The sequence below is a fragment of the Cynocephalus volans genome, chromosome 3 (genome assembly GCF_027409185.1).
Source record: "Cynocephalus volans isolate mCynVol1 chromosome 3, mCynVol1.pri, whole genome shotgun sequence".
Classification (NCBI taxonomy): domain Eukaryota; kingdom Metazoa; phylum Chordata; class Mammalia; order Dermoptera; family Cynocephalidae; genus Cynocephalus; species Cynocephalus volans.
The window spans coordinates 21,554,012-21,577,963 of NC_084462.1; the positions used below are offsets into that span (position 1 = coordinate 21,554,012).

Consider the following 23,952-nt stretch of genomic DNA (forward strand, 5'->3'; position numbering starts at 1 on the left):
AGAATAGATGTCGCATAACAACGTTTGGGTCAGTGACAGACCACATACATGATGGTGGTCCCATGAGACTATAATGGAGCTGGAGGTTGTAGTAGCCTGTACCATCAAGGTATGTGTAGTAAGTACACTGATGTTCGAACAGTGTTGAAATTGCCTAGCGACAGAGGGTATCACCTCCGTTGTAGAGCGACGCATGTCTGTATACCCGTGTTATGTTCTTTATATAATAAAAATTAATTTTGAAACGACTAAAAATCGTATTTTTATCGTTTGAGCACCCACCCTGCTATAAATGGCATTTGCATACTTCCAAAAATCCACCACTAAGGGGTGAAGATTTGAAGCTTATGAGAATATGAACAAAAATAAAAATATTCTTAGGGAATCCCAAAAGAGAACTTTAAAAGTAATTTTAAACATAAGTCCAATATTTCATTGTTTCATCCCAAGGAACTTTAAAAAGAATGAATATTTCCTGCAACTCCTCTAGGTTTACATTTTATAGCTCATTTGATGGTAACTGAGAGGCGCTAAGTAGTATTAAGTAATTTTTCAAATGTGACTCCTGATATTTTTAGTTGAGATATTTTATAACATAACTTTGTAAAATTTTATTACTATAAAGTTTTTTATTTTTTATAAAATTATTAAATCTTTGCCCAAATCTTATACCTGACAATTTGGTAATCCTACATAAAAATTGTTAAAAACAAACAAAAAATCGTTAATGTCTCTTTTGTACGTTGCGCCGGGGTTGAGGCATTAAAACTAAAAGGGATAAGTCCAGAGATTGAGGTGGGAGAGATCCACTCTATTTGGCAATAAACACTGGAAAGTGCCATTTAAAATATGTCATTTGACCTAAGGAATATCAAGAACCAATTTTGGTTTGAGGATCATTTAGTTATTCACCTTATTTGGGGAAGTAAAGTAGAAAGCAGAAGTAGATGTGCCTACCTGACAAGTCCCTCTTTATCTGGGACTTCCCAATCATGGATGGCAAGACCCTGATAAGTGAGAGTTCTAATCCTGATGACATCATAACTGTCGCTTCGTAGCCAGCCAGATCAACAGAATTTTTGAATGGCCTTGACTTAGGGCATTCCTCACCCTTAGAAGATGCTTGAAATCTTTTTTACAGTGTATTAATTATTGCAACAAATTACCCCCAAACAAACGTATTCTCCCACAGTTTCTGAAGGTCAGGAATCAGAATAGAGTGGCTGTTGGTTCTGACTCAGTCTTTCTTGGGGTTGCAGTCAAACAGTTTTCCAGGGCTCCAAGTCATTTCAGGGTCCTACTGGGACTGAAGAATGTACTGCAAGCTCACTTCCTTACTGTTCGCAGGCCTCACATCCTCACAATGGGGGCCTGGCTATAAGGTTGCTCACAACATGGCAGCTTGCTTCCCCAGAGCAAGAAATGAGAGAGGGAAAAAGCAAGACAGAAGCCACAGTGTCTTTTGAAGTAATCTTGGAAGTCACATACCACTAATTCTCTGTATGCTAACAATCACACAGGCCAACCTTAGTGCAGTGTGAGAGGGAAATTGACAAGGGTGTGAGGACCAAGAAGTGGAGATCATTGGGGGCCATCTTGAAGGCAAGCTAGCATACAGTCGTACCATTTCCCAAACACTCATTCTCACTCATTATTACTAGATACCTACAGAATGACTAGAGCTATGAAGAAATGAAGGAATTAGAGACACTGTGGAAACAAATTGGGTCCCAGTGCTATACATGTGCAACTAACGTCCGATGAATAAGTACACAGGAAAGATGATAAAACGTATACAACTGCAGTCATATATCTAAACACATTATTAGTTACCTTACGTAATATGAAATATTTGTTTATTGATCCAACCAGTTGAGCCAGTGTTTTTGTTTGTTTTCGTTTGGTGCCTGGCTGGTACAGGTATCAAACCATGGACCTTGGTGTTATCAGCACCATGCTCTAACCAACTTAGCTAACTGGCCAGTCTGAGGTGGTATCTCTGTGCCATATGGATAAGAAATTTCTACCTCTTTCCATCTCATTACTTCCAAACATGTACGGATGGATATACCATTAATTTTGTACTATTGGAAGTTTATGGCACTTGCCATCTGCAGGGTGAACATAATTAAATATTCATGTAATCATGATGATTAATAAAGGTAGCCAGTGGGGGTTTCCTTTGATGGTATTGAGCTTTCCCCCAATTGAGAAAGCTGACTTTGAAGTCCATGTGGATGTTGATGGAAAGGCCTCACAGTAGGGAGCTTGGTGATGGAAGGAGGTATGGGAGAGTAGGTAGGCAATTCATGTATACACACATGCACACAAGGACAGATAGACACACATAGACATACACACAAACATGAGGGTACTTCAAAATGTTCATGGAAAGATTTTTTTTTTTGTATTCTAGTTCTATTTTTCCACGAACTTTTCGAAGTACCCTTGTATACACAGATACATAACTATACTGCTTTAGAGAGTTTGTCTTTGCTTCACCGTGAGGGAAAAGCTGTACTGTATGTGCGGTATAGGTGGAGAAGGTAGGTGAGGGCCACCTATACAGCCAATGGCCAACAATTATTCAGTTGGTCACCTAGATTTCTGTCCTACTTCTGGGCAACTCTGTCCCTTCTCCAGAGGCTGTGACCTGGAGAACAATTCCCACCTCTGCTCTGGCCCTCTCATGAATGCTTAAGTTGTGAGTCTTACTTTTATGTTCATTTGTCAGTGTGATCCCATAGACCACCATGAGTGTGGCAGAAGCAGAGACTGGCAAGAAAAGAAGAGGCAGCTCTTGAAAGGCCCTGTAGGCAATGGGGGAGGAGTCTGCATTTTAGTCTAAGTGCTGTAGAAAGGCTGACTCACCAGAAGGCCTAACTGGCCTTCCTGCTTCCACTCCTGCCTTCCTCTCCTGGCCTCTTTCTTAGACATACACCTAAGCACATTCCCCCCCCAGAGCCCTCGCACTTTCTTTCTGTTTGGGACATCTTCCCTCAGGTCTTGGCACAGATGATGCCTTCTTATATTTCAAGTTACAGCTCAAAAGAGGCCTTCTTAGACAGATCTTCTTTGGTCATACAATCTGATGTGTGTCCTCACCACCTCCCCTCCTCCTCCCTGCCTATGTCAGCATCTCTCTGTGATGGTTAATTTTATGTGTCAACTTGCTGGGCCCCAGATATTTGGTCCAACATTATTCTGGATGTTTCTTTGCCAGTGTTCTTGGATGAGATTAACATTTAAATCCGTGGACTTAAAGCAGATTGTCCTCCATAATGTGGGTGGGCCTCATCCAATCATTTGAAGGCCTGAATAGAACAAAAAGACTGACCTCTTTGAGCAAGAACTAATTCTGCCAGAAGACAGCTTTCGAACCTGAACTGCAGCACTGACTCTTCTCTGAGTCTCCAGCCTGCTGGCCCACCCTGCAGATTCAGGACTTGCCAGCTTCCATGACACCATGAGTCAATCCTTAAAATAAACCTTTCTCTCTGGGCCGGCCCGTGGCTCACTCGGGAGAGTGTGGTGCTGAGAACACCAAGGCCCCGGGTTCGGATCCCATATACGGATGGCCGGCAACACCAAGTCAAGGGTTAAGATCCCCTTACCGGTCATCTTTTAAAAAAAAAAAAAAAAAAACCTTTCTCTCTATGTGCACATTCTATTGGTTCTCTTTCTCTGGAGAACCCTAACTAATAAACTTGCTTTCTTGAGAAAGAAGAAAAAGAAACACTTCAAACATATAAAAAGGTACAAAGAACAATGTAAAGAAATACCAATGTTTCCACAACCAAATTTAATCACCACTGATGTTAGGCTATATTTGCTTGAGAATTGCTTTTCTTAAAGAAATAACATTTACAAATATAGCTAAATTCCAATTGTAACCCTTTTTCTTCCCACTGCCCCCTCTCTCTCTTAAGAGGTAATCACTCTCTTAAAGTCAGGTATCATTCCTACCTATATTTTAGCATTTTTACTACAAATGTATGTGTCCATAAATAATGTACATTTTTTTATATATAAAAAAATTTACATACATGGAATCATACTGTAGGAGGCTGAATTTAGAGCCAAAGTGCCTGGATTTAAATTCTGTCTGTCACGGATCTCTTTTTGGGGTCATGAAAGTGTCTAAAATTACATAGTGGTGATGGTCACAGAATTCTCTGTGCTAAAAACTACTGAATTCTACACTTTCAAAGTGAATTTAATGCTATGTAATTTTATGGCATATAATTATCTCTCAGTAAAGCTGTTATAAAAATATAGATCACAATGAAAGGTGATGTATAAGTAAAAATTCTGGCTACGTTATCTGTTATAAGTTGTGTGACCTTGGACAAGGTATTTAAAAAGCTTTCTTTGCCTCCATGTTCTCATCTATAAAATAGGATAATTATGTCATCTAGCTGGCAAGTTTGCTATGAGGATTGATTGAATTAATACTTGTAAAAACACTCAGAACAAGGTGGGAAGAGTAAACATTAGCAATTATTATTATTATTAATATTATTATTATTATTATTATTATTGCAATTTAGGGTTTTTACTGTGTTGATTTCAATGTCTCTGATGATATATGTGGATTAGTTGATTCATTCTAACTGTTCTACAATATTCACTTGCATACAAAATACGTTTATTTAATCTGTTTCCCTATTGATGGATGTTAGGTGATTTCCAAATTTGTTATTACAGTGTTGCAATGAACATCCTTACACACGTATCCTTAGGCATATGTAAGGGTATCAAAAGGGAACCTGGAGGGAATTACTGGATCTTGGGTATGCAAATATTAAAGAAAAAAATTATTTATGACACTTGTTAAAGATGGTAAGGCTGACTTTATTCAAGGGGGGCTACTCTCAGTTGGTTAGAGAGTAGTGCTGATAACACAAAGGTTCTGGGTTTGATCCCTGTACCAAACAGCAAATAAAACAAAATAAACAAGGGGGGGGTCCAAAATGGTGTTTTGTTCTAGGGGAGGAGGTCACATTTACCTCTGAATACAACGAGGAAAAGTGGGAACTTAAAGCCAAGGAGCAGAGTGTGTGCATCTGAGAGGGGTGCCAATGGATGGAAAATTACTAAGGAAACATCAGGGATAAGGGGATTTCTGGCTGACCCGACCTAACAGGATTCTTGCTGAAGGCAGGCTAGGGTGATCAGACATCACCTGCGGCATGGTAGGGGAACAGGAACCCAGTCAGATATTGAGAATAATCAGACATTGAGGATGGGGGATGCTGCCTAAAGTGACTTACCAGGATTCTTGCTAAAATTGGACAATGCAGAGATGAACATGGAAACCCCCAAATCAAGGCCTATTTGAAAAAGGAGTTCAGAGGAGCCTGACAAAAGTTAGGTCAAGGAGAGAATCTTTGTTAACCATTTGACTTTATTCAATGTTACTAAATTTGTAGGCAGTCTAGATATATTCTGGATATGGAACAAAGGTTGACTCTCAGGTTTTAGGCTTGGACAAATGTGTGGATTGTGTGCCATTCACATGGATAAAGAGTGGTAATGGAAAACAAATTTTAAGAAGATCAAGAGTTGTTTTATCACCGCAACAGCCAGCCACACACACACACACACACACACACACACACACACACACACACACACACACACACACACACACAGAAAAGAGCTCTTTTAGACAAATTTGAGATGCTTTTGCATCAGCCAAGAGAACAAGTCTGTGCTGTAGATATACTTTTGGGAGTTGTTAGCTTATAGATGGTATTTAAAGTGATAGCAATGCTCATAGTTATCTCCTGAGAGAATTTGGAGAGAGATGGCAAGTGATCTACAGAGTTTATTCATTTGGAGAAGGCAGATTCAGTAATGGATACAGAGATGTAGGACCAATAAAATAGAGAAAAACCAGAAGAGTGTTTTTACTGAACCCAAGTCCAGCTGCCCTCTGCCCAAAGACTCAAAAGTCAAATGTTGGTGATAAGGGAAGCCAGCTTTACTCAGGATTGGTAACCTGAAGGATATGGTAGACAAACCTATCTCAAAGGCTCAGATTTACTGTGGGCTTTTTAAAGAGGGGGATGAGGGAAAGGAACATGGAAGTGAAAAGCAGGAGGGAGGTAGACATGTAAGGGGCCAGGTGCAAAGTTTTGCCAAAGCTCTGTCTGGCTTCTGTTCTCGTCCTTTTCATTTTCTTAGGGTCCTGCAAGACTGTGATTTGCTTTGGGTGGAATCAGCATAGCTTTATTAATGTCTTCCTTGGTTTCTCAGGGTCTGGATAGTATGTGTCTTGTGTAAGTTTGCAACTCCAGGCTGACTGGAAAACAACTTCACATTTATGTAAATAATGTCATCTTACCCCATAATCAAGGTTCAAAATATTGAATAACCACGGGAAAAGAGGGAACTCAGAGAAATGCATGCTAAGAAAAAAAACTCTGTCCTTTTTTCCCCTCTAAAGCCCATGTAGTTTTAGGTTCCGACATGACTTCAGTACTGCTCACTCCAACAGTGTGATATCATGGAAGCTAGAGAGGAACATGAAGCTTTTTCAATTTGTGTAATAGCTGCACAAGCTTTAATTGCATGGATGTACCCTAATTGCTCTTCTATTTGGATTCAGATGTATTTCATCACTTTTCTATTATAAACTACACTTAAACGAACATTCTTATAGATTCATCTTTTTTTTTTTCCCTCTCTGATTATTTCCTTTGTATATACTTCTATATGTAGGTCAAAAGGAATGCCTATTCAAAAGTTTTTGCTCTAAGTTGCTCATCATCTTCTAGAAAGTTTGCTTTGATTTGTATACCTATCAGAATGAGTTGCCTTTTCCTCCATACTCATTAATACTGGGCATTTCCAGTGATGGTGGAAAAGTAGTGAGAAACACATATTACATATCAACATTTTTAATGCCTGCAAAGTGTGCCATTGTGTGGATGTTCATAATTCATTTAGTCAATTGTCTAAGTAATTGTCTTCTTCTTTGGGCATCATAACCGGTGTTGCAATTAATAGCTTTTTTGGGGGGGGTGGCTGGCCAGTATGGGGATTCGAACCCTTGATCTTGGTGTTATAATACTGCATTGTTTTTAACTATATATTTTTGCTCATTCTTAACCTTTTCCTTAGGATAAATTGCTGAAACTGAAATTGTTGTGTCAAAGGCATTTGCATTTTTAAAGCTGTGGATACATATATATAACTCACTTTCTGAAAGGTGTACTTCCAGAGCATCAGCAAGGCATGGGAAGGGACATCCCTAATCTTTGGAAGCTATCTGGACAGAACTACATCCTTAATAGCCTCTATCAGGGTGAATGCGTCCAATATGACTACATATAGAAAACATGTTAAAATTCTTAAACAATACCACTTTTGCACATCACGCGGGGGTTGAGGGCCAAAATCTGAGAATTTTATTCCAGCCATATTATCTAATCCATGATCTCCTAAAGATTGTTTTCAACAGCACTGAGTTGGCAACCAAGTCATCAGGACCATCTCCAGAGGGCAGAGGATGGATTTTTTTACGCTGAGGGCTTGAAAGCACAGTCGATCCAGTGTGGCCAGGAGGTCATCTGGAAAAGACTCTAAGGTTTGAAAACATTTCAATTGTAAATTCGGTCTCAAAAACAGCGGAATTTCTGTTAGGTTGGATTCACTATGGAATCTAGTTGGTATCTCCCATTTTGTTGTGGTTTAACGGTTGACCATAACAGATTTAGTTCTCATTGTGACAGGTCTTGTACATGCTTTTGATTTTTTTTTTTTTTTTTTTTTTTGGAAAACAAATGACAGAGTCATTGTTTCCGCAAAAGGTAAACATTTGCATTAGTCTCTGCAGACATCTGATTCTTACATTGATACCTGAGTCTTGGCACGAGATATGAGTATGACTCGTCTGCAGATGCTCTGGACACTCGGAAAGGGCAGACGGAAGCGAGGCCGGAGTCGGCCGGGACGTGGCAAGCACCCGGACCGCCACCGTCCTCGCTCCGGAAGCCCCGCAGACCTCAGCCCGAGGACGAGCCCACCTTGACGCGAGTGCCGGGGGTGCGCCCTGGCCGGACCAGCCCATCCTTTCCTCCCGGAAGGAGGAAGGGGAGGAGCCTGCGGCAGGGCCCGCCCCCGACAGCGGCGCGCGCGTGGCTGGGGCGGGTCTTCCGGCGGGAGAGTGGCTAACTTCCTGACCGGGTCGCGATCGCTGTGGAGGCGGTGCTGGGCTAGCGGCGGGTTGGTCAGCTGCCTGCGCGCCGCCGGCGATGCTGGGGGGCAGCTCCGGGGCCCGCGAGCGCGAAGTGGAGGGCGACAGAGCTGGGGCCGTGGCTGCGCCGCCCGCCATCGACTTCCCTGCCGAGGGTCCAGACCCCAAGTACGATGGTGAGGGACCGGAGTGCCACGGCGCCGCTCCGCTGCACCCTGTCCAGCGTTCCCGGGAGGGCCGGGCGGCTGCGAGGGTCGTCTCAGGACCTGGGCGAAGTCGGCTCTCTCTAGGCTTGAACCCGGGGCCAGTCATGCAGCGCAGGGGTGGGCGTGCGGGGGGCGGCGGGCGGGCCTTGAGGGCTAAGGTAAATGTTTATTGAAACCAGTGTCTTCGACCCGCTTGTTTGTTTACGTTTCTGTTCTTTGCGGACTGAGGCCTTCAGACGGCTGAGGACTTAGGTGAGGCCACTTTCCAGTTCCCAAGCCCTGTAGTTATGTCAGTCGTTGGGAATGATCTTTGTTCATTACTAGAATGGGAGTTTTCAGACTGTACGCGCTGAGCAATTTGGGTTCTTTTAATTTGTAGCTTCTTTTGTCTTTTGCTTCACTGATAGGGTAACTAAAGACTTCTAATAGTGTGGAAATCATCCACTTCGGTTTAAAGAAAAAATGCCTAAGTTTTCTTAAGGCTTTTGGTTACTAGGAGATATGGCATAACTAAGTCAGTTATTACCAAAAAGTGAGAGGACCTAAAACACTGACTTTAACCAGGTCAGAGTGTCAAATATTTTAATGAAAGTGCAGTAGGGTCATTAGTTGCTCCTGGTTGTTTTGGCAGTTTTTAAAATTAAATTGTGCTATCATAGAATACATTGATTCAGGGAGGTTTTTAACTCTATGATAGTTGAAATAGAATGATTTAGTTGGAGTATAAAACAAGTAATATGTTGTAATATTAATATGGATTTAAAGGTGCAAACTGAGTTGAAAAGATTTTGATTTATTCAAATATAATAAATCAAATGGAATAAATGTTTAAAATGGAAAAGTTCTTTTATTTTCATCCTTAACACTACCTGTAATTCTTCACCATAACAGGAAACAAAAGCAAACTGGTGGTAATTCAAGTAGGCTATTACAGAGGAAAGTTGTAAGATCACTATTTTTTAATGGACAGATGGATTTTTTCCCACATGTAAGGTGGTATATTATAGCAGCTTAATAATATGGAAAGCGTTATGTCATAGGATAAGTCCCAGCTATAAACATGCAAGTCTGTCTTTTCTGTAACATTGTGATAGGGTTTCTGCAAACTGAAGATTATTCTTGAGGAGAGTGATTTTAGATAAGCTCTTAAAATTTTTCTTCTCCTGGGTTACTGATAATACTGTTGTGCTTATGTAGTGCCATTTCTTCCAGAGAGGCCCAGAATGTCCAGACATAATTTATCTTTTTATTTGATAAGTAAGTTCTGTGAAAAATGATATATATATTTTTTCCCTGCTTAAGTAATACTTTACTGAGAATTGCTGGGATGGTGGTTATTCCCTCCTGCACCACACTGTAGGAAATCAGTGAGAAATTATGCGCTGTCCCAACACCTATAGCCAATACAGGGAGGAGGAAAGTCATTTCCCCAAAAGGGTTGATCTGCAGTCTTCCCTAATCCAAGAGGGGTTGGGAGGACAGGTGCAGAGGGGACCATCACATGATATTGGGGTGGGGGTGGGGTATGCTCTACCCCTCACTGGCTCCTCAAAAAATGGAGAAGAAACAGATCCGTATTCTCTTTGGGGGTGGAGTTCTTGGTTACTGGGCTCATTTCTTACCTTTGATGAGGATGTCATTTCCCTGGGTGAAATTTGTCCCATAGGTTCAGGAAAAGGTTGTCAGCAGTGAGATAGATACGATTCTGTGATGTGATTGTCTTGGAGATGTTCTGGGCTGCCGGGATCTTGCGAAGTTTGATGTAGCCAGGTTCTTGCTCAATGCTTCTCTAAGGTGAGCAGGGCAGGGTTAAGGGTTCACAGAAGGCCAGGTCTGTCTCTGGCCTCATCCTTAATACTCTCCTGCTCCAGTCCTCCTCTGGGCTGTCAGATTCAAGGTTGTGCTCAGATGGCTCATTCCCAGCTCTACTTTGGTCCCCAGCTATGGTCCTGCCTGAAGGCTGCTGCCAGCAGCTGGGGGCAGCAGCAGAAATGAAGACAAGGCCTGCAGTGCTGTTGATCTGGCCTTAAGGTGGGGAGCCAGGCCTCAGGCAGATATCTCATTTTTAGTGGATGTGAAGATGGAATAGTTAAATAATTTCTCACAAGTGGTCTGTATGATTTGAGGAGGTCAATCTGCCAGTTAATGAAAGAGTCAGAAAATTCAGAACCTAGATGTAACTTTAAAACTTGTGTTCTTCAGTTTATTGTAGGAATTCTCTTAGAGCCAACATTGGCCTTTGTATTACTGTATGCTTTGTTTCTATGAAACAGCATGCATTATCGGAGGGCCAGCAGTAAGCCCATTGTCAGACTCATTAATTTTCTTTCATCTGACACCAGTTTTCAAAAATTTTACCTCAGATTAATCCCCCCGGCTCCTCTTTCACTTAGTAATGGACCATTTGTATTATACTTTCCTGAGGAGATTGAATTGGGTTATCCCTTGTATCTGTCTAGTCCCATCCTACATGGTAGAAATCTAAAACAGTAATTCAGCTAGGATCTGTATCTTATCTCTTACATTTCATAAGAGAACTTAACCTCATTTTTCCTTTTAGCTATGTTCCTTTTACTCTTCTGCTGTTGACTGGTACTGTGAAGTGGGAAGCTTTCAACTTCAGCCTTCATTTATCTTTCCGTTTTACTGCATTTGAATATCTGTCTGCTCGTCTTTTTTACAAGCTGTCATTTTCTTGATTTATTAAAACTTCATTTTACTCCACTGACCAACCATTCTCTTTTGTTTTTTCATATTAAAAAGTTAAATTTTTGTATTGTAGAAACCAGGAAACTATAAGAGCATAAAGCAGCAGGAAACCCTCCTAACCATAATCTCACCATTGTTAACAATTCAGTTTACTGTATATATTTTTAAAATCTCACATTACAGAATATATTGAGAATACAGGAAAGCATAAAGAATAAAATTAAGAAACCATAGACTCATCACCCAGAGATTATAGTTTACATTTTGGTATAGCCAGAGACAATTTATTTGGTGATTTCATATTTAAAACTATTTGTGAAAGAAAGGTTTTGTCATGAATGGTTTAAAGATTTCCGTCTGATTTTTGTCCAAATATGTAAAAAAGTTAGAGGGATCATTCATAAAGGTTTAAAGGTGTAAAGGAAAAGAGGGGGAGAGGGAGTCACCAATACTGTCATCCCAGGGAAGAACTCACTGTTAACAATTTGATGTCTTCATTTGAAAATATTTATTGAGAGCTGCCATATGGCAGGCACTGTCTTAGGTACTGAGAGTCAAACAAACAAACAGTTAAACAGCATGTATAATGTAGTTTCATTTCTTTTACAAATTCTGTAGATATGTTATTGAAAACAGAGAGGGCAGAGATTTTGTCTGTTTTGTTCTTTCCAGCTTTTGAAATTTTTTTGTGTATTTACGTAGCTATAAAATAAATTTTAAAATTGTAGTGTCTGATAAAATAAACATTTTATATTCTGATTTTAAAATGTGACTTTATATTAGCATTTCCTTTGTGATAAATTAGTCTTTAAAATCATTATTTTAAGATTAGGGCTGGTCGGTTATCTCATTTGGTTAAAGCCTGGTGTCATAATACAATGTCAAGGGTTTGGATCCAGCCGCCAAAAAAAAAAAAAAAAAAAAAAAAAAAAAGACTATAACATTCTGTACTATCATTTATTTAGTCTTTTCCCTATTGTTGAAAATAGATTTGAGTCTTTTTTTCATCAAAAACAATGACGGGTTGGATATCTGTATACATATCTTTGTCAGTATCTTATTGTTTTTTTAGAATAGTCCATAGAAGTAGGACTGTTGAGTCAAAGAAATAAGTTTTTAAAAATGCTTTAAGATTTTTAATACAATTTGCTAAAATGGTGACCAGAAAGGTTGTGTTAGTTTATACTCTCACGTATAAAACTCTGTATCTTACCTCACCTTCGTTAGTATTACTGTTTTACAGCCCGCTTCTATGACACTTACAGTTATTTTTTCTATGCATTATCATTTCCAACAGCTCACAGTATTCTATTTAACAAATTTTCAGTATTCTAAACAGTGTTATGCTGAACATTTTGTACATATATATTGGTTGTACGTTGTTTCATCATTTCCTTAGTATATATTTCCAAAAGTAGAATTGCTGGGTGAAAGGTTTGCACACTTTACATTCCACATCACATTGCCAAAGGCTGCAGACACTTTTGTATCCCTTGTATTTGAAGTTGTCTGCTTTTCCATGCCCTTGACAATACCGAGTCTTTCAGGCTTTTTTTTTAAAGATGACCAGTAAGGGGATCTCAACCCTTGGCTTGGTGTTGTGAGCACCACGCTCAGCCAGTGAGCCAACCAGCCATCCCTTTGTAGGATTCGAACCCGTGGCCTTGATGTTATCAGCACCGCAGTCTCCCAAGTGAGCCACGGGCCAGCCTTTTTGGGCTTTAAATAGTTACTAATCTGATGGGCAAACTCTTGTACCTTAGTTATTTCAATATGTATGTCATTAATTACTAGTTATGTTAAACATATTTGAATTTTTGTGCTTCATTTTTTTATTAGCTTGTAAGAGTGCTATACAAATTTTATTTCCTTTTGTATTTTTTTGTCACATATAGTATAGATATATGTACTGTATCTGAATTCATATTTTACCTTTTACATGTTTTCACATAGAGAAGTTTCTACATGGCCACATTTTTCATTCTTTTTCTTTACCATCAATAAAGTATTTAAAATGAATAGCACATCTGCATAAACAAAGATCTTTTTTTCCCCTCCTTGGCCACCTACAGGTCAGAGAGGAAATTGAATGAAACCCAGATTTGAAAAGTTTAACTCTTCCAGGACCTTTAGTAGTTGATAGAGGAGAGTGGAATAGAGTAAAATGGGGCTGATTTTAGAAGGTGTAGGATATGTAGTCCCTGTATCTGCAGGATGTTTCCAATTGATGGGGTAAACAGCTCTTGAGAATTCATATGCATCATCTTTTATCTAACAGACCTCTTACCAATTTTCACACTCAGTAACACCTCCTCTTTCCCATTCCTAGTGTTTTAAATCTTGGCCAGTCCATTTCTTTCTTGATATCTCTGGGACCTATTCGTTCCTCCATGTTTCTGTAACTTACTCCTTTACTAAGCTCATTCTAACCTCTCCTTGTTGACTGCATGCCTCCTCCTTCCAGGCTACCTATTACATGTTTCCAGAATGGTTTCCTCAAACATTTTTCCTTCATTGTGTTTTTTTTTTTTACCTGTTTGATAATGTATTAAATAATGATAAGTGAGAACTTATGACCTTCAGCTTTAAGTGCCAACTTGTCTGTCTGCTTGGTCTTGCATAGTGGGAAGAGGATGGGCTTGGGAGTCAGTCTGATCTGCCTGATGCATTAATTCCTTAACCTCTCTGAGATTAGTGTCCTCACCTGGTACATGTGTAACATGAGCTTAAAGTTTCCATTTTTCCTCCCTTACCCTCTTTCCTCTGCTGAACTTCTTTCTTTCTTTTTTAAAAAGATGACCAGTGAGGGGATCTTAACCCTTGACTTGGTGTTGTTAGCACCATGCTCTCTTGAAGTGAGCTAACCAGCCATCCCTATCTAGGGATCTGAACCTGTGGTCTTGGCGTTATCAGCACCACACTCTCCCAAGTGAGCCATGGGCCGGCCCCTGAACTTCTTTCTTTATGCTTGGGCTTTGGCTGTCTTCTAAAGGAAGGAAGCTGTTCTATTCCCACATGTTTGTTTGCATGTTTATTTATTCATTGCTACCAAAACTGTTTCCCCTCTGCCTCATGGCATCTTTCTACTGGTCCTCCAGCTTCCAGAATTCAACTCAAAACTCACTTCCGGAAATCCTTTCTTGATTAACCCAACACAGCAGTTATTCTTTTTTATTTCCTTACATTTAAACAGTTTGTATTTTATTAATCAGAAAATACTGTTTTGAGGGCCAGCCCGTGGCTCACTTGGGAGAGTATGGTGCTGGTAACACCAAGGCCACAGGTTCGGATCCCTATATAGGAATGGCTGGTTAGCTCACTTGGGAGAGCATGGTGCTGACAACACCAAGGCAAGGGTTAAGATCTCCTTACTGGTCATCTTTTAAAAGAAGAAAAAAAAAAAAAAAAGAAAATACTGTTTTGTCATTATGAGACATGTCTACCACTCATTTAAATTTTTTTCCTGGGATGGCTGTTTAGCTCAGTTGGTTAGATTGTGGTGCTGATAACACCAGGGTCCTGGGTTCAATCCCTGTTTTGGCTGGCCACCTAAAACCAAAAACAAAACAAAAATTTGAAAAACAAGTTTTTTCCTTTTTTAAATTTTTAGAATCTGATGTTCCAGCAGAACTCCAGGTATTAAAAGAACCTCTACAACAGCCAACTTTCCCTTTTGCAGTTGCAAACCAACTTTTGCTTGTTTCTTTGTTGGAGCACTTAAGCCATGTGCATGAACCAAACCCACTCCGTTCAAGACAGGTGTTTAAATGTAAGTAAGAATAACTTCATCTTGCTGAATAAAGCTTGTAAAAAATACTATGTTGTTTAATGCTGTGGGTCTAGAAGCAGCTAGTATATAAAAATTATGTGTGAAACAAGTATAAATAATTTATTCGTTAAATTCATTTTATATTTTCCTTTGGGTAATGGGGACCCCAAAATTGCATGTAATTGAATAAATAAAAGGTAGTTCTTTTATACTGTATTATGATAATTTATATAATTTTTGAATATTTGTATGGTTTAGTCAATGAACAGGTAAAAGAGAATCACTTGTACTTATTCTGAGCCAATTCTTGACCAGAGGTCTGAAACAGCTGCATATCTTGTTGTTGAAAGTGTTTATTTTTACTGTAGGGTATTATATGAGAAACTTGAGCACTAAAGTGGGCAGAATTATAGATGTTTCTTGTTCCCCTTCTTAAGACTGTTGCAGCCTCATTAATAGCTCCAGCCACAGATTCTGGGGTTCTTTTCTACCAAAAAAGACTTTCCAAGTCAGATTTCATGTTAGAAGTCCTCAAACTTATAGATACCTTTATGTGCTCTAGAACTTAATATGCTTTTAGTTAAAGATATATTATCATTCTGATAAACTTGATGGGACATGAAAAATGGTAAAAATATTTGTACAGTGTACACTTATTGTTTTTTTGAATAAAACAAATTTTTTTATATACTCTATATCCTAAGCAATGGCATATGTGGTGGGGAGGTGGGTTGTACAAAAGGGGGTGTTCCTTATGTTCCAAAGCATTGGTACCTGGGGATTATTGTATTAGGCAGAGGAGCAGATTGTAATAATTTTAATACAATAATCTTGCTCATAATTAAAGCAAATTTGTGAATCTTACTGATTTTAAGATAATTTTGAATTTCTTATACCCAACCTTTTTAGATGACTGAATTTTAAAACAAGGTATATTTAAATGAATGTTTTTGATGTGATTCAGTTAGTTACGTTGATAATCTAAGTGGAGAGTTTTTGATGTGGAAAGAAAATCCTCTAGTATCTATTTCTTTATTTTTATTTTTAATTTTTATTGAACCAAAATTGATTATGTGTATATTTGGGGTTCAACATTGAGATATGTTGATCAAATTAATATTACTAGCATATGTATTGTTACAAATCGAAATTATTCTTTATGCCCCTTGTCCAGTCTCTCCCCAAGTATCTTATTTCTTGAATGAGTAAAAGCCACAGCACCTCTGTAGAAACTTCTTTTTCTGAGGAGCCTGGTATTTGGTCTATGCACACATTTAATAAGTGCTTTTTGTATGTTGGTTAAAGATATTCTGTAATAGAAAAGAACAATTAATACTCACTTTTTTTGTTAGTTCTAATCATTTGTTTCCACTCCTGCCTTTATTCTTATTTTATTGCAAAATGTAATGGGTGGAATGGCAGAAGGCTATGTTTACATTTTTTCTTGCCTTTTTTTAAAGATAGAGCTTAGTACTTTACTGACTCGGCATGGTAAACAAATGACTGTACAGTATAGATGTCCTCCTGATCCATGAGTGTACCAACTGATCCTTCTCTTTTAGAGAATCAGTCTCCAAGTTTAATATGTACATAAACATAACATTTTTCTTATAGATCTTTTGTGTGTATTGCTATTATTTCTCTTTATTCTCTGCATTCTTTAAAATTGCCATTTGATTGTTGGCCTTTCTAATAATAGTTTTCCATATTGTTTTTATAGTACTTTGTCAGACCTTTATCAAAATGGGGCTGCTGTCATCTTTCACCTGTAGTGATGAGTTTAGCTCATTACGACTACATCACAACAGAGCTATTACTCATTTAATGAGGTCTGCTAAAGAGAGAGTTCGTCAGGTAAGCTCTAAAAGATGTACTTGTGTATGATAAAAACATATTTTAATTTCAAGAGAACTGTGTTTTAAGGCATCATGAAATCCTAATGATAACACATGTTTTTAAAAATATAAACTTTTTAGTTAGCTCAGTTCGTTAGAATGTGGTGTTAATAACACCAAGTTCAATGGTTCAGATCCCCGTACCAGTCAGCCATCAAAAAACAAGAACAAAAAACTTTAATTTGTTTATTCCAAGAATATTTATTGAGGGCTGGCCAGTTAGCTCAGTTGGGAGAACGTGGTGCTGACAACACTGAGGTCAAGGGTTTCGATCCCCTCAAAAAACCCACCAAAAAACAATAAAACAATATTAATGAGTGATTACTATGTGTAATCACCTCTTTCATAGGCGCTGGAGTTAAAGAAGTTAACAAAACAGATCAAAACCCCTGCCTTCATGGAGCTTATATTCTGATGAGGGTGTAGTAAACAACAGAAAAAAATATATATGGGGCATTAGGTGGTGATAACCTAAAGGAGAAATAGAAAGCAGTGAAGGGACTTAACAAATATTGGAGGGACTGTATTAATTTCACATATGGTGGCCAGGGAGAGCTTCACCGAGACTTGTTATTTAAGTTAAGAGCTGAAGTTAAGAGAAGGAGACATGCAGATATCTAGAGGAAAAGTATTCCAGGCAGAGGAACAGTAATTGCTAGGGCCCTATGGTGGCAGTGTGCTGGCTTGTTTTGGGAGCTGCAAGGCAGCCATTTAGCTGTAGTAGGGTAAGCAAAGGAGCAAGTTTAGGAGAGGAGGAGGATGGGGAGCAGGTAAAGGGGACAGATGGAGTAGGATCTTGAGACCATTTTAATGTTTTTTAGTTGTAAGATGGGAAGCGTTGCAGGATTATGAGCAGAGGAGTGACATAATCTGATTTACATTTTAACGGGTCACACCAGCTGCTGTGTTGAGAATAACCTGAGGAGGCAAGGGCAGAAGTGGGAGACAGGTGTCATCACATGGGCAAGAGAAGATGGAGGTGAGGAGTGGGGTGGCAGCAGTGGAGATGTGAGGAGTGGTTAGTTTCTGCATTTTTTTTCCCTGTGGCTGGAAGATATGGGGATCCGAACCCATGACCTTGGTGTACAAGGCTATGCTCTAACCAACTGTCTGCATAGATTTTGAAGGTGAAGTCAACATTATTTGCTTATGGAGCTCCTTGGTAAATTCTCAGCTTTGAAATATTTTCTTTTCTGGTTTTTTTTTTTTCTTTTTAAAAGATGACTGGTAAGGGAATCTTAACCCTTGACTTGGTGTTGTCAGCACCATGCTCACCCAGTGAAGTAACCGGCCATCCCTACATGGGATCCGAACCTGTGGCCTTGGTGTTATCAGCACCACACTCTCCTGAGTGAGCCATCGGCCGTCCCAAGCTTTGAAATATTTTCAACTGTAAACTCTTAAGTAAGCCACTGAGTTTTTAAAATTAAAAAAATGTATTGTTTGACCATTTGGGGCTATTAACATGACATTGAATTTTGACAGAGTCTTTATTTCATGAAACTTTCAAATGTTTTTTAAAAATAATTTTTTGGTTTTAGGATCCTTGTGAGGATAATTCTCATATCCAGAAAATAAGGTATGTATTAAATACTTTTTTGATTATGCAATGACTAGACTATTCAGAAGAAATCAAGATTAAGAAAATATTCATTTTAGGGTTAAAAAATTATGTAGTTAGGGTAGTTTACGAAAATTAAGAACTTGGTCCTCATCCGTTAAGTAGTGTTCCAAGATTTGCTTTACTTCTCATTTCCCTTCACTTTGATCCCCTCCTTCCCCCAGCCCACTAAGTGTAGAATTTCGGCTGTATTTAGGAAGTGCTAGTGTAAAATCTAACTGTTTTGCATTATTAAAAAATTTAAGTAAATTTGCTACTGAGTTCAACTGATCAACTGCTGCCTGTTAGTCTCCCTGAGGATTTCTGCTGTAAAACATTGATAATAATTTCTAATTGGAATACTAATTACTGGTAAAACACTTGGAATTAATGACCCCCTTGCTATTTTTTATTACATTGTAGATTTGCTTAGCCAATGTTTTCTTTGTAGAGAATGAAAAATTTCATTTTAGCTCATCTTTTCCAAATTATCAAAATTTAGTGATAAATGAGGTTTGGCAGTTTAGTAATACAGTGAGTATGAACTATTCTAGAACATTTTGATTCTCCCATGTCTTAAAATTGATTAATTGTTTGTATTTAACTTTTAGATCAAAGGAAGTAGCCTTTGAAGCGCAAACTTCACGTTACTTAAATGAATTTGAAGAGCTTGCCATCTTAGGAAAAGGTGGATATGGAAGAGTATACAAGGTTGTTTTCTACATACTCGTTTTGACTTACTACATAAATTAGTATATTTTGGGAAGTTGTTTTCATTATTATTATGTAAAGTGCTGAAAGGAAGATCCCTAGAATTTATGTGCATTTACTTTTTGTTAAGATTTGTCAGTTACAGCAAAGGGGGCAGTATTTAATTTTTTCCTAGCCATGTTGGTTGTTTAGGTAGATTCTGGAAACTTTGCATTTTTGTTCTTTTTTTTTTGACAGCTGGCTGCTATAGGGATTCGAGCCCTTGACCTTGGTGTTGTAACACCACACTCTAACCAACTGAGCTGAGTGGCCAGCCCTTACGTTTCTGTTCTGTAGTTAATTTTTATTAAAAATGTATTACTAAAAAAAGCACTACTGTGTTTTGGGCCTTAGATAGCTTTTTTGTCAACATTCCCATTCTTCAGACCTAGAACTTCTAGGAGTTGGGCTCTCACTACAGCTTGAAAAGCTTCTAGTCTAGCTGATTAGAGCTTACTTCCCTGAACGTTGCAAGGAGACATGTCTTTAGCTTAATTTTTTCTCTTTGGCTAATTTGGATTATCTAAGGTCAGATTAAAAGAACTTCTTTATTCAGTTGGAATTTAACGGCACAATATACTTTGTCTTTTTTTCTATTTTTTAGGTCAGGAATAAATTAGATGGACAGTATTATGCAATCAAAAAAATCCTGATTAAGGGTGCAACTAAAACAGATTGCATGAAGGTATGATTTAAAAAAATTATCTCTTTTGAATATATGTATATGTGTTATATTTGGCAAATAGTAGGTGTTATGGGTTTCCAGTTTACTGAGAATTGGGTTAAAGTATAGTAAATATCAAAACTAAAATTTTATTTGATGTAATTTTTTTTAATAAGTACATTCTAAGGTGTTGTTGAAGGGGTTGGGGAAAAGGCCCACTGCTGGCTCCATTGCTGGCCTAGTTGCAGTTGGTGGTGGGCAGGGCCGAGGCCCACAGCTGGCCAGCCCATGGCCTGCCTCAGGGGCTTCCACTTACCAGCTCTGTCTTTCTGGCCTGGTTGCAGTCAAAGGTAGACCTTTTTTTTTTTTTTGACATAGTTTTCTTATACACACTTCAGACTGACATTTCGTGGTCACTGCTGGGGAAATTAACTTTTTAAATAAATGATTAATATGTAGTGTAGCTTATTATAAAAAAACATGAGCCCAATTTAGGTCCCAGTCTTTTCCCTGACATGCGTTGTGGTCCTGGGCAAATTGCCTAGTCCTTTGAGCCACTTCTGTCTTCCATCCTTGAAGTAGTAGTGACAGTAGTGGTTTTACTTACCTTGGAGGACTGGTGTAGGAATTAAATGAGAGAATGATGATAAATGAACTATGAAAAGTATAAAGTGCTGTATAAACATAAGTTATTTAGTTGCTGTACCAATTGCCATTTGTCTCACAGAAATTTTTCCATTATTTTAATATAGTTTAGATTCCTTGTACAGAGGGGTTTTTATTACTTTGCTCTGGAACAAGGTACATTTGATATCGCAAACATTCAGTAAATTGTCAGTAAAATCCTGATCTGATTACATTTCTTTTTTAGGTGCTACGGGAAGTGAAGGTGCTGGCAGGTCTTCAGCACCCTAATATTGTAGGCTATCACACTGCATGGATAGAACATGTTCATGTGGTCCGGTCACAAGGTGAGCAGTTTTTGATGACTTAGTCAAAGGGTTGGCAAACCTCAGCCCATAGGCCAAATCTGGCCTGCCCTTGTTTTTGTATATACCACAAGCTGAGAATGGTTTTTGCATTTCTAAACAGTTAAAAGAAATCAAAAAAAGAATATTTTGTGAAAAAATTTCAATGTCATTAAAGTTTATTGGAACACAAGCTCATTTATTTACCAATTGTCTATGGCTGCTTTTACACTGTAATAGAATTTAGTAGTAACAGTAGAGTCCCATGGGGCCCCACAAATCTAAAATATTTACTCTCAGGTTCTCTAGAGAAAGTTTGCTGAACTTGGTATAGTTGAGCTACTCCATTTTTATAGATCCTAAAATGTGTCAGTTGTTTGAATAAACTTGTATGTATTTTGCCAGAAGGTCATGACATTTTTAGACTCGTAGTTTCATTTGGTATTATTTGTATATTTTAATTCTGTCTTTGATGATAAATTGGAAAACTGAGCTGCTTGAAGATTTTTTTTTAAATTTTTGTTCAGCAGACAGAGCTTCTATTCAGTTGCCATCTCTGGAAGTACTCTCTGACCAGAAAGAGGACAGGTATGTGGACTGGCATGTACTTCTGCACTTTAGGACATTGCCTACTGTCACCTGTATTGGGTAGCCTTTTCCTTTTGCTACTAGGAGTTCAGGAGGAGTGTTTTAGACTTTTTTTTTTTTACTTATTTTCATTACAAAATGTTAAGTTATTTTATCCTCTCAGATATTTCCTGTTAGTATTTTAAATAAATGCTGCTGCTAGACAGATTTGATGCCATTTTTTTCAGAATTTTACCAATAAGATTCATCTAGGCTTGAAGAAACAGTTGAGCTACTCTTGATCCTTTTTTAAATTGACTTTTTTCTTTACTGTGTTTCTCTACAGAGATCAATTTGGTGTAAAAAATGATGAAAGCAGTAGCTCATCCATTATCTTCGCTGAGTTCACCTCAGAAAAAGAAAAACCCTTCGGAGAATCTGATGTTGAAAACCAGAATAACAAACTGGTGAACTACACTACCAATTTAGTCATAAGAGACACCAATGAATTTGAATCGTCCATTGAGTTCCCAGAAAATGGTTTGGCTGATTTATCTACCAGATCTATTGTCAGGCATCAGCTACCACTTAGGCATACGTCAGACCTAGAAGAGAATTTCACATCCACCGAGGAGTCTTCTGAAGAAAACTTAAACTTACTGGGGCAGACAGAGGTACATTTCTTTTTCAGAACCTACCAATTTGATGTTTACCCATAACAATGGTATAAAGGACTGTGATTGTGTATGCCATCCCTCTTGGTCAGCTGACTTTCCACTTTGCACCCTTCCAGCTCTGTGCTCTAGCTCTTCTGCCCTGTATTCAGTCTTTTGTACTAGCCTTGTTCCCTCTTGCCATATGGCCTCTGTATTTGGTCTTCCCTCCTTTACTTAGTTATCTCCTACTCCTTCTTTTCTGACCTCCCTGACGGGGTCATTTGTTTCTCTAGAAATTCTTGTATATGTACCCTGGACTTGGAAGCCTCATTCACACTCTATTTCTGTTGTATGTTAGCACTTGCTATAAAAATACATTTATGCAAAAAGATGTTCTATATTGCAGAGCATGACTTTAGGAGAGTCCCAGGTCAGTTTTTAAGATACACTCGTTGAGGATTATACTAATATGCTGGTCAGACTCCCACCATACTCTCACCAGTATTAAGTTTTAGTATTAAAAAACCTGAACATTAACAGGGTCTACACATAATCTGTCTTGTTAGGATTACAAAACTGTATATACCATCTGTATGTACACAATGCAGAATTAATTCTTGTCCAGGAATACGTGTCTCCGTGCATATGTTTTTTATGAAACACAAAACTTTAAACAGGTTCACTTGAATCCAAAGGAGTTGAGTTTGGGGACTTTTAATAAGAATTGTTTGATTTCTCTGTATTACATTTGGCAAATTTTCCTGGATGCCTAAGTAAGTGGGCTACAGTGAGCTTAATGTTTGCTTACTTTTTTTCTTGAATAAGTTATTAGTTATGTACAATGTGAAGCCAGCCAAAGTATGTATATGTTGGAGTATACATAGAACAGCAGAATATCATAGAGACATTCTTTGATGCTTTATTTTAGCTTTAAAAACTGTTTTATGTAGAGCAAACCAGACAGTTTCAGGACCATTTCCTCAGTGTCCCATTTTAGAGCTTCTGCCATTGGACCTCTGCCTGTCTGCAGCCTGGCCTATCCTTCCTCCTTGTATTATGACACGCTGTTTCAGTTATTGCTGTATTTATTTGTCTCCTTCATTTGACTTTAGGCTTGTTGGGTAGGCCTGTGTCCTCAGCAGTTAGCTGTGATGCTTGGCCTAGAATGGGCAAGTGAGTATTTGTTGACTAAATGAGTAACATGAGTGAATCTTGGAAAGATGGGAGTTAGCGGTGTGTCCTCTCCTAGGTGCAATACCACCTGATGCTGCACATCCAGATGCAGCTGTGCGAGCGCTCCCTGTGGGACTGGATAGCCGAGAGAAACAAGCGGGGCCTAGAGCGTGTGGACGAATCTGCCTGTAAGTACTGTCCGGGACTATAAATAACAGAGTCAAATTGTCTCCATCTAATGTAGGAATTGCCTTCAGGTGCTTTAGATTAGAAAAGGCAGAAAAAACCCCGAAGACACAATTGTGCTTATTTCAACATTTTTCAAAAATAAAAAGGTATTTGACAGTTAATTTTCTCTGTGATAGATATATAGGTTGTTGATATTTAAGCAGTAATATACTGGAATTTAGGTTAATGATTTTGGATAGAAAAGGTTTTAAAAATTTTTTTTTTTCTTTAACATAATAAAGGTTTATTTCTTGTTCACTTATGGGGACACAAGCCCCCCCGGTATGGTTTGAGTGTCCTCCAGAACTTATGCTGAAATTTAATTGCCATATGAAGGAGAGGAAGGCAAGGAAGGTTTTTGCAGGCCAGATAGATTTTGCAGCCTATTGATTTTGGAAGCCCATTTGCAGAACTAGTTGGAGGGCTCATCCAGGAAGCCTGTGCACAGAGCAGCACCTGGGAAAATGAAACAGAACACTAGTTAGTTTCTTTTGTGGCTCTGGGGCCACTGGGATGTGCCAGGCCCTGCTCCATCAACTGAGGGGCTCATTCCACATCTGTGCT

The 23,952-nt window shown here is 38.6% G+C and overlaps 1 protein-coding gene and 1 non-coding gene across 4 annotated transcripts in view; one reads left to right on the top strand and one right to left on the bottom strand.

Moving 5' to 3' along the window:
* Positions 1-8,174: 8,174 nt before the first annotated feature.
* EIF2AK1 (eukaryotic translation initiation factor 2 alpha kinase 1) overlaps positions 8,175-23,952 on the top strand; it is a 32,900-nt gene continuing 17,122 nt past the window's right edge. Inside the window, exons 1-10 of one of the 3 annotated variants that reach the window (XM_063090340.1) lie at positions 8,175-8,379; positions 14,729-14,887; positions 16,608-16,741; positions 18,324-18,361; positions 18,994-19,093; positions 19,737-19,817; positions 20,668-20,767; positions 21,292-21,352; positions 21,678-22,005; positions 23,237-23,348. In XM_063090340.1, coding sequence (XP_062946410.1) covers positions 8,262-8,379; positions 14,729-14,887; positions 16,608-16,741; positions 18,324-18,361; positions 18,994-19,093; positions 19,737-19,817; positions 20,668-20,767; positions 21,292-21,352; positions 21,678-22,005; positions 23,237-23,348 — 1,231 coding nt within the window. In that variant the 5' untranslated portion in view covers positions 8,175-8,261. The remainder of the gene's footprint in view (positions 8,380-14,728; positions 14,888-16,607; positions 16,742-18,323; positions 18,362-18,993; positions 19,094-19,736; positions 19,818-20,667; positions 20,768-21,291; positions 21,353-21,677; positions 22,006-23,236; positions 23,349-23,952) is intronic. The other 2 variants (XM_063090341.1, XM_063090342.1) reach the window with 2 other exon arrangements.
* LOC134374479 (small nucleolar RNA U89) lies at positions 10,294-10,551 on the bottom strand. The gene has a single exon (XR_010023321.1). It is a non-coding gene; the product is annotated as a small nucleolar RNA U89 (small nucleolar RNA).